Here is an 11,382-nt window from a genome sequence, read left to right as displayed (position 1 = left end):
TATGTAATTTATTTCTTTATTTCGCGCCCGCTCTTTTCATTATATGTATGTATTAGGGTGTTTTTTTTTTTTTTTTTTGTTTTTTTTTTTTTTTTTGGAGAGAAAATGTTTTGTCTAGGAATCGCACTTATATTCTTGTATATATGTACATATGTATGTATATGAAAGTTGCCGCCACTGCACTTTTATGTGCTTTTATGTGTTCACTGCACTGTTGATTCCTCACTTTTTTTTCCGTTTTAACTGCACTTTCTTCTCACCGCAAAAATTTTTTTTTTTTTTTTTTTGGTTTAGCTTAGATTTTTGTTTTTGTTTTTCCAAGCTAGTTCACTCGCACTTCACTGCACAATTTTTGTTTTCGTTAATACGTTTTTTTTTTTTTTTTTTTCTTTTTTCACCACTTTTCTATTTTTCCATAGTGCCTCTCACTATGGCTCGAAGGACCAATGTTTCTATCGCTATTGCTAGCCACCACTTACCTCGGCACTTGTTATCTCACCGGCAAAAAGTATACACGGTTTGGTTTAATTTAATGTTTAGTTTAATGTTTCGGTTTGGTTTGTTTAATTTAATGTTTAGTTCAATGTTTCGGTTTGTATTTAATATTTAGTTTTAATGGTTTGGATTCACTGCCACTGCGAAATACGGAGACTGACGCTGCGTGACACGTTCGCTCGGTACGAGATCGTTGTAAAAAAAAGGGAGGTCGTCCTCTCGAGCGGTCGGTTTTGATTGTTGGGTAGTGTAGAGTTGTGGTGTGATGTTTGCATGTGTGGTATATTCGTGTGTAATAGTGTGTGGTGTCTTCATGTGGAATTTCTGCATGTGTGGGGTCTTCATTTGTGGATCGCGTTAGTGTGGTGTGTTGTAGTGTGGTTGTTCAGTGTCGGATGTATAGAGGGGAGAGCTAACTCATCTAGCCAGATACCTTCTTTGCCCACCCTGGCGTTAAAGTCTCCAAGCACGATTTTGACATCATGGCGGCGGCAGCCTTCATAAGTGCGCTCCAAGCACTCATAGAAGGCATCTTTGGTCACATCGTCCTTCTCTTCCATCGGGGCGTGGGCGCAAATCAGCGATATGTTGAAGAACCTCGCTTTGATGCGGATTGTGGCTAGACGTTCATTCACCGCAATGAATGATAGTACTCGGCGACGGAGTCTCTCTCCCACCACGAATCCTACACTAAACTTGCGCTCCTTTATATGGCCAGTGTAGTAAATGTCACAAGGACCTACTCGTCTCTGTCCTTGTCCCGTCCATCGCATTTCTTGGACGGCGGTGATGTCAGCCTTTATTTTTACGAAGACATCAACCTGCTGGCCAGCGGCACCTTCCCAATTAAGGAACCGGACATTCCAGGTGCATGTCCTAATATCATTGTCCTTATTTCGTTTGCCATGGTCGTCATCAAAAGGGGGGTCTCTTATCCAAAGCTGTTGTTGTTTTTTCATTGGAGTGTTTTTTTACGTGGCGGGTCCCAAACCCAGCGCACAACCCTATGCAGGGGATGTTTCGCCTTCTCACTTTAGCTCGCCTTCAAACGGATGTTCTTAGGCTACCCAGAGGATACTTGGTCAAAGACCGGAAGTAGTGAGCTGCTTGAGTCATATGTAGAAGACTCGTTTTTGGCCACTCCCAAGTGAATGGCGATCAGAGAACTTTCCTCACTTGCGTGAACTTCTACATATGACTCCATCCTCCTATTGAGGCAGCTGCACGACTACATAACTGTGTCCATAAGAACGTGTGTATTTTAATATTTGACAGATGTCGCTTGCAGTCTGTCGCGATTTACATGTTCAGCACATCACACTTAAAAATACCCAGAATTTCAATTTCATTATCCAAAATTAATATTTTAATTGCGCAATCGAAACACTTATTTCATCGAAATTTTTCACTAAGTCACAAACACTTTTTGCACTATTTAATTTGCACTGTTTGGAAACCTAAATATTCTGCCTCCCTCGCTGCAGCCTGCAACACATTTCTTCCAACTGCTGGTTGTTTTCGGCATTTTGTCTGTAAAATCAAATAAAAAAGTATTAAATAAATGCAAATTTATTTAAAAAAAATTAAAATATACTCACATCTTTCAATCTGCGTGCTGTTTCGCATTCGTGAAAGGAGAATCGACACACACCACCTCTTCGTCGATTTCAAAGCTGCTTTCCTGCCTCCGTCAGGATCGGGAAGGACCTCTCCGAGCCGTTCGATACCAAACGAGGGTTCAGACAAGGCGACTCCCTATCGTGCGACTTCTTCAACCTGCTTCTAGAGAAAATAGTTCGAGCTGCAGAACTAAACAGAGAAGGTACCATATTCTATAAGTTCTGCTTTCTCCAGGCTGGACAAGGAAGCACAGAAAATGGGTCTGGCAGTGAACGTGGGCAAGACGAAATATCTCCTGTCATCAAACAAACAGTCGTCGCACTCGCGACTTGGCTCTCACGTCACTGTTGAAAGTCATAACTTTGAAGTTATAGACAATTTCGTCTATCTTGGAACCAGTATTAACACCCCCAACAATGTCAGCCTGGAAATCCAACGCAGGATTGTTCTTGCCAACAGGTGCTACTTCGGACTGAGTAGGCAATTGAGAAGCAAAGTCCTCTCTCGACAAACAAAAACCAAACTCTATAGGTCACTCATAATTCCCGTCCTGCTATATGTTGCAGGGTCTTGGACGATGTCAACAACGGATGAGTCGACGTTGCGAGTTTTCGAGAGAAAAGTTCTGCGAAAGATTTATGGTCCTTTGCGCATTGACCACGGCGAATATCGCATTCGATGGAACGATGAGCTGTACGAGATATACGACGACGACATTGACATAGTTCAGCGAATTAAAAGACAGCGGCTACGCTGGCTAGGTCATGTTGTCCGGATGGACGAAAACACTCCGGCTCTGAAAGTATTCGACGCAGTACCCGCCGGGGGAAGCAGAGGAAGAGGAAGACCTGCACTCCGTTGGAAGGACCAAGTGGAGAAGGACCTGTCTTCGCTTGGAATATCCAATTGGCGCTACGTAGCGAAGAGAAGAAACGACTTGCGCGCTGTTGTTAACTCGGCTATAATCGCGTAAGCGGTGTCTACGCCAATTAAGAAGAAGGATTGGAAACAAGCGATGGCCAGATTGAAATCTTACCAAAAAAATATGTAAACGGAGGTATTTGTTGCATCGTTCAAGACCACTTATACAACATGTAAAACAATGAAAAATAAATTTGTGAAATTTACAGCCCAATTCTGAAAAAACCTCTCAACTGAGTTTGAAAAAAATTTGAGAGATTTCTTGTGAGGCATATTTTGTGAGGCTATTCTTGCTCTAACCTCATAATAAAAAAGCTTAAAAAAGTCACCACGTGAGGTAAAAAGCTTTTTGCTGTCAAACAGCTGTTTTAGTAAAAATAAACAAACAAAAACACAAATGGATAATAAAGATATGTATGCGTCTGTGCTTGAGGGTGAAACAATCCCAATGTGGGTACAATCGATTGCGCCGATTGTGCCCTTGATCCCAAATTTCGTGTAAAATCTTTAAGAGAAAATTTATTTATTTATATTTATTTGTATTTATTTATCTTACCCCTTCTTTGTATCTGAAACATCGCTTGAAGGGCAATAAATTTCACTGCCCTTAACATCCATAATTAATTTCGAAATAAAGTGCAGAGCTCTAGACACAGAGGACTGGCTCATAGAGAGCATATAACTATTACCAACGCATTTTTGGTAAGAGCCATGCCCGTAAAAATACAAACACGCCAGGAAACGCAGATCAAAAGATATACTCGACTTCTGCACATCATGCGGCACCAATTCACCTATAAGTACTTTACATAGCGATTTTGGGAATCGAAATGTATTTATAAATGTTGTGTCTTGCATGGTAAAAGGATCGCTTTTGTCTCGTAAACCCTTCACAATTTTCCTCCTACCCCCCGATTCCTCCTCCTCAACAATTGCCGCATACACAAAGAACAGTACCTCCATGCTAGTTATAACACTCAAATATTTTTTAAAAAATGTCAAATATTGATGTAAAAGAAAACCAACACAGATGTTTTGTATTATGATGGCTGCTTTCACACGTCACAGAGATTTGTGATAATAGTGAGCATTTGAGCTTTTGAATTTTCGCCAGAATAAGGTAAACCTCACTATAGTGAGAAACATCACTGTAGTGAGGTTGGTGACTTTTGTGAGGGCATGAGAATAGGGCTGTTAAAGATATTTGATGAACGCATAATGAATTTGTATGTCGTGTATGGCGAAACGATTTCATACAGATCGAACGCACATGTGTGTCGTGTATGGCCCCTTTTAGCAACATGTACATGTTTCCCAAAAATTACCAAATATCGAAACATCACTTTTCATTACTTAGCAAAAGTAGGGCAGCACGATATAAAATAGAAACTACTTACATTGAAACAACACTTACTTATGTTTTAGTTCTCTGATAACAAATGCTTTAAAGTTTGTTCATATACGTAATATCGTAATCAATAAAAACTCAGTTTCGAGCTTTATGAAGATATGAAATAACATTTTACATGATGGTGTATAATATGAAGAAGATTAAAACAAATTTTTGCACCTGCACGATCAAGAACTTGCTTTCAAGTTGTGCGCACAAACTACGTGTAAAAATTGATTTAATTTTACAGCTGTGATGTAAACTGCAAGCAACTTGATAATCAAAAATTCTTGCATGTTTTGACCGTAATGCTAATAATCTGATATCAAACCATGAATATAACGAAATATTCATATTCCCGACAACTGCATAACATTTCCATACGACTTGAATGCAAAAATTGACATCAGAATAACATTAAGCTATGGTAGCGAAGCGACGTTTTTTACGGTAGTGGTGCCGTCAATTAATATATCAGCCACGTTTATTGACAATGCATCGTTCGTAGCTGTGAACATTTGAAAGATATATTAAACTAGCGTTACCCGGCGCGCTTCTCTACACAAAAAATTGATTGCTTAAAAGATTTGATTTCTTAACACAATAATGAAAAAGAAAAGCAATGTCCAATTTAATACAATTGTATACACAACAGTTTTTGTTTTATTTTGTGGTGCATAAATAAACAAATTTTTCGTGGCTCCAACTTTCGAACATGCAACGTACAGTTGACCGTGAGAAAAGCAAGCTTCCTCTAAATTAACTCCACACACCTGGAGCGTTTGCCCTTGGGCTTTGTTGACGGTCATAGCAAAAGATAGCCGAACAGGAAATTGAAGACGTTTAAATTCGAATGGCATGTCCGTTGGTATTAATGGGATGCGCGGTATTAATACAATTTCACCTTTTGCTTTGCCAGTGAGAATTGTTGCTTGAATTAAATTTGGCATCAATTTCTTCACTGAAAGTCTCGTCCCATTACAAAGTTTCGGTGCATTAAGATTTCGAAGACGTATAATCGATGAACCAACTTTCAAATTCAAATTATGCGGTGGCATGCCTGGTGGTTCCAAAGAATTTAAAAATTCAACCGGATAATTGACTGCGTCTTCATCATTCATAGCAGTATCAATGGATTTATACGTTTCCGAATTACCTGGCAATTTTTCCTGGATGTGGAAATTGATTTCATTGACATTGACATTTTTTGGTGCTAAAATTGCACGTTCTCGTAACCAATCATGGTTATTATAATTTTGAGCAATATTTGGAAAAACGCGATCAATGAGTTCTTCTTTTGATGATACAATTATTGAAAAATTATTCGGTAACGTGATAAACCCATTTTGATCACTTGCCATTTTTCCATCGCCAATCTTCAGCAATTGCTTTGAAAACTCACGTGTTGAAGAATCATTTTGAAGACGCACACGCATATTGGTCGTCAACGAAAGCACTTGTACGTGTGCCCACAAAAATGAACTTTTCAAACATGCATTAATTTCATCAGCTGGTGTTGATCTCGGAATAACAGGCAACGTTTGACGAAAATCACCAGATAACAATATTAATGCACCGCCAAACAGCTGTAAACTCCGTCTCAAATCTTGTAATGTTCGATTTAAGGCTTCCAAAGATTTTTTATGGGCCATTGGACATTCGTCCCATAAAATAATGGATGTTTGTTGCAAGACTTTAGCCATTCCAGAACTCCTTGAAATATTGCATGTTGGTGGGCTACCAACATATGATAATGGTAAAATTGTTAAACGGCCGATATCATTCACATTTACATCATTGATTATTGCGTCACGCAAATGTATGTATTCCTCTGATCTTAATCGGGCTTGATTGTAACGGATGAAATTTAATCGCTCACTTTCAATTTTGGCGTACATATCGACGATATATTGATGCGAAAGTTGATTGCATCGCAAAATAAAATTTGTTTCTTGAGGGCGAATCATCAATCGGTACGAATAAAAATTCATCACACTGACTTTTTTTGTTGATTCTTGACCTGCATTGCAAAAATTAATTAGCGAATGAAAATGATTTATAAATCATATTTAGCACATTTGCGTAAATTGCGGGAATTCCCGTCATTCATGTTTCCTTCAATAAAACAATTGCGGGAATTCCCGCGCTATTTGAATAGGGCTTTTCTACCGTCAAAAATGGTTCACTTCTTATCACTGCACATTTTTAGTGTTGGTATAGTCGTGAACTACCATCCCTGACAGGCCAACCGCAATTCAAACAAATTTAATTTGGGGAATCCCCATTCAAAGTTAACGTGCCAGTCATTTGTGGTTTGTTGAGGGGAAATTTCAATAAAACGAAATGCGGGAAATCCCGACAAAAGTGCATAGGAAATTCATGTGGTAATGGTGGGAATTCCCTAATTTTTTCAGACTATTTAAAAAAATTAACCTGTAGAAAAAAAGCGGGAATTCCCGCTCTTCGCATCCGTTCGAGTGCCACTTTAAACAATTTCACCAATTCATTGTGTTGATGAAAAAATGTTTGCAATTCATACACGATTGATCTTCTCGTATTCGTCGAAATTGCACAGCGCTTATTTAATTCACGATTCTCACCATCAATGAAATATATTTGCAAAAATTTATGATCACCATCTGGGAATGGTAGCAAAGACCCAGCTGTTTGGTATATTTGACCTTGAATCTGTAACGGTCGAGAAATATATATAGATGATAACGGATCTTAATTTCTAAAAACATCGAACACAGGGACGGCACATAAATTAAAAATGATATTGCTAATTCCGCACGAAGAAATCACCTTAAACGTCGGCATAAATCCATCTTTTATAATATTTGTAGCTCCAAAAGATGTCATTTGAAAGCATGAATTGTATTTTTGAATATTTAAGACGAAATGCTTTGACGTTGGCGAATTACCAAAAACCAATGAATGAAAAGGTTCTGGCGGAAGTTCTAGCACCGGTAATTTGCCTTTCCCACCAGCACAACACATGCCAGGCGTTTCGTTTATGAATTTAAATGCTTTGCAATGTATACATTCTATATTCATCTGGCCAATGTAGGCATACATGCTGTAATCAATGGTGGCATCGTAATTGAAAGCCGCGTGTTCCACTTGACGTATATCATAAACGGACGTACGCCCACGACGGTTTCTTGGTGCTTCACTATTATCCAAGTGAGTTCTCCGTCTGTGTCGTTGTGTTTCCATTTCATTTCGTCGAACACGAACTTCTTCACTTTGTTTGACGTGAACGTCTGCCAATGTTTGGTCGTCTTGAACGTGGCATTCTTTCAGTACAGTGTATGACTAATTGAATGTAAAAGCAATACATTGAAAATTATTTCTAGAAAAAATTATACATTTAAATGAAACTTCAATGTGTGTGCGTGGCAATATCAATTCCTATACACTCACATTGAACATAACCTCAATTGTGCAAATAAAGAAAACACTCACCGGAAAATAAGATCAAATTTAAATTGTGAAAATTAAGTAACGCTTAGCAATTGAACTATATATATAAAAATGAAGCAATTAAAATACAATTAAAAAAGAAACACATGGTTTACACTCACCAAAAGTATGTTTGTTCAAAATGAGAGCAAGATATAAAAGAACTCAAAGCACATAAGAAAATTGTCAACTGAATTCCAATGACAGCAAATTAATATTCTGTTCGCAATGAGAGCACGATGTAAAATTGATAAATCGTATTGAAAATATTTGATTTTGGTACAGTGTATTTACTCACAAAAAATGTCAAACTCAGGAACGGCTGCACCGATTCCAAACAAACTTCACACAAACTACCTCCTTATAGGTAGGAACGAACTCTAAAATTTTTGTGTCAATCGATTCGGCGGTTCTTGAGTTATAAGATTACCAAGGAAATGTAACTTCTTTTTATATATATAGATATTGTAACGTAAATACGACTTTTATACAGGGAAAAACAACGAATTTCTTTAATATAGAGGAGGACGAATTATTAATTGATTTCGTAAATTAAAAATATTAAGATGACAAAAATGATATCAAAATTTGAATTTTTAAGTAAAGTTCAACAGACATTACAGAAAAACGGTACTGCTAGTGAAGGCCGTCCTTTTTAAGATAGCATCCGGCAAATTTCGGCTTCAATTTAACGCTACCGTTTTTTGAGCAAATCACAGCTGTAAAGTTCGAAAAGTGAGAATGTGGTAGAAGAAAAATGTTAGTGTATTGCTACTTGAAGACATATTCTTGATCGTGTAAGGTCCGGTTAAACGATAATGAATTTTGCATCGAGCGGCAACTCTCACGAAATTGTACTCAGGAATAAATATAATATATCCAGGCCGGATTAAACTCATGGATAATATGATACGAGACTCTTTGATTCGAGAGAGAGCTGTCAAAACTCGCATTTTTTATAACATTTGTCAATGATGCCACTGCTGAAAAGCATTATATTGAGTATGTAATAAATTACACAAAACACTAAATAAAACACTTTGAAAATGCATACATATATAAAAGCTAAAATGCAAAATCATTAATAAATTTACATAAACATTTATTTTGCCAAGATATGTTCGCACAGTTCAATGAAATTTCATTTTACACTAATATCGTCAAGTAATTATAGCGCTTTACTTCTGGCATCCCGCCTTTTCTGAAATCAACTGTCAAAAATTCCCTGATCTCCTTGGCTGTCAAATAATCAGGGAATGCGTTTGAGGGAAAAATGAGAGCCAATGTGAGAGTCTCGTATCATATTATCCATGTTAAACTAGCGCGGGGCCTGTGGCAAATTCTGTCACGGGGCCCTTGGTTTGCTATAAGTTCTCAAGTTTAGGGTAACAAAATTGTTGCAAATAAAGTTTTCTGGATTTATTATGGGCAAATTTAGATATAATATTTTCAATATCGACTTCTTTAAGCAAGTCATGTCCTATATTCAACAAAGTGAGATGATTAAAACCTTCTTTGCTCATCGTGTTCCTTAATTCATTTTTAATACGTTTTAATGTTAAAAATGAACGTTCGCCACTGCAGTTAGTGATCACGAGAGGTAAGTATATTCGCAAAGCAATTTTTAAGTTTGGGAAACACGATTCTTAAGAAATATTTAATAAATGTTTAAAGTATGTTGCTCTCCAAATCTTTTCTGTTTTAAGAGGTTTTAGCTGTCGAAATACTTCAAAAACACTAGTTTTTTGATCCACGTTATTGAAAATGTCTTTCAATACTTGCTTAATAGTGATAAAACCACAAAATGTGCCTTCGTAGCATCGGCTCGGGCTGACCACCTAGTGTCCGATAACCGTTTCAAAATCGGAATTTTTGAAGTAGAATCTTTCGTTCGTAAGACGATAGGTAGAATCGGAAAAAAATGTATGTATAGGCTAAGCTGAACTAAAAATGTTTCCCCTGTTAGGAGGTCAGCGTCCGCTTGGAAAAAGAAATAACTAGATAGAACATTTTTATTACTGTGTTTTATGATATAAAATAATGTTTGTTTTTTATAATGTGGAAGGTCAGAAGAATATCGTTAAACAATTATTTTCAATAAAAATATTGTAAAAATTGAATAATTATACTTATTTACTTTTGACGGCCAGGAAACATAAAAAATCAAATGATATTCGAAAATGATTTTCTTTTTATTTTATTATATTTTATTTTATGAAAATATTTATTTAATTAAAAATAAAAATCTGGACGCTTGAAGAGTAGAAATGTACCTAGTATAGATACTAGACTAAATCGATTATAATATATAATTAAACAGTAGAACATTAAAGTTAAGAAGTTCGTAAAATGCCTTCTTATTTTTACGATTTAACGGGACGAAATCGAGTTTTAGATTTTCAGGTGGAATGTGGAAGTCAAGCATAGCCTAAGCGCTTCGCGTTTAAAGCATGCTAGGGTATTTTACGATCCATCTAAATTGATATTTTTTAATTACGGTAGGTTGGAGCGCGGGGCCCTCCGATTCGCGGGACCCGTAGCATTTGATACTCCTGCTACGTCGGTACTCCGGTCCTGAATATGTCTATGATAAAGATTTGGCCAACTTATTCCAGTGTGACAGCGCCTCTAAATAACCGTGCGATTCTGTACTGTGATACAGTCTCAAGTCTCTAAATTTGGGATTTTAAGTTAGAGACAATTTTTGAGACTTGGCACGATTTTTCTATACTGTAAGTGACAGTCACAAAATCTATTACATTTCATTATTCAGAGATGTTTTTACACTTGAATGAAAATAAATATGTCGATAACAAATATTAAATTTTCTATAACATAGTCAAAAAACATAATTATCAATAAAAATAAAAATATATGTTGACTTCATTTCATAATATTTACGAAATTTATGTAAAATTGATTTATTTTTATCCTTTTCGTGTTTGAGTTGCTTACAAAATATTAAAAAAAGACAATCGATTAATATCTATGATGACCTCTATTCAGTATATTCAAAATGGCAGACAAGAGTTCTTTTTAGTTTTGTGACCTGCCAACTACCAGGTCTCAAATTTGAGGCAATATTTGAGACTAACGCCAGAGACTGTTTAGTGAAGAGTAACTAGTCGCAAATTGAGAATTTACCTCAAATTGTCTCAAATAGAGACTTGAGAGATTTTTTATGACATTTTCCATTGTGGCAAGATCGTACAAAATAAGAATTTTTGGGCATTTAAATTAAAACATCCAATCTTAATTACGATTGCAAATTATTATATATTGGAATTTTAATATATGGAGAAACTACTTAAAGCCTTTTTAATAATTTTATGGTATATTAAAACAACTGACTTTGGGGAATGTTTAGTTTAGTATCTCATTTTGAAGAGGTTTTGCGCAAAGGGGGAGGGGGCTGGGGGCTTGCTACCCCCCTCATTTGAAAGGTAATGAATGGAGCTTTTGAATAATAGCACCCTTCCCCCCCTAGGACC

At 36.6% G+C, this 11,382-nt stretch overlaps 1 protein-coding gene across 1 annotated transcript in view; it reads right to left on the bottom strand.

Moving 5' to 3' along the window:
• The window catches only part of LOC126766052 (uncharacterized), a 16,303-nt gene extending 8,535 nt beyond the window's left edge, over positions 1-7,768 (bottom strand). Inside the window, exons 1-2 of the mRNA XM_050483753.1 lie at positions 7,232-7,768; positions 6,926-7,114 (exon numbers count right to left, since the gene is read on the bottom strand). Of these exons, the coding sequence (XP_050339710.1) occupies positions 6,926-7,114; positions 7,232-7,645 (603 nt within the window). The 5' untranslated portion in view covers positions 7,646-7,768. The remainder of the gene's footprint in view (positions 1-6,925; positions 7,115-7,231) is intronic.
• Positions 7,769-11,382: the final 3,614 nt, after the last annotated feature.

Source organism: Bactrocera neohumeralis, unplaced genomic scaffold (genome assembly GCF_024586455.1).
Source record: "Bactrocera neohumeralis isolate Rockhampton unplaced genomic scaffold, APGP_CSIRO_Bneo_wtdbg2-racon-allhic-juicebox.fasta_v2 cluster11, whole genome shotgun sequence".
NCBI lineage: Eukaryota > Metazoa > Arthropoda > Insecta > Diptera > Tephritidae > Bactrocera > Bactrocera neohumeralis.
Note: the sequence above shows the minus strand (reverse complement) of the source record. Positions and strands in the feature narration are given on the sequence as shown.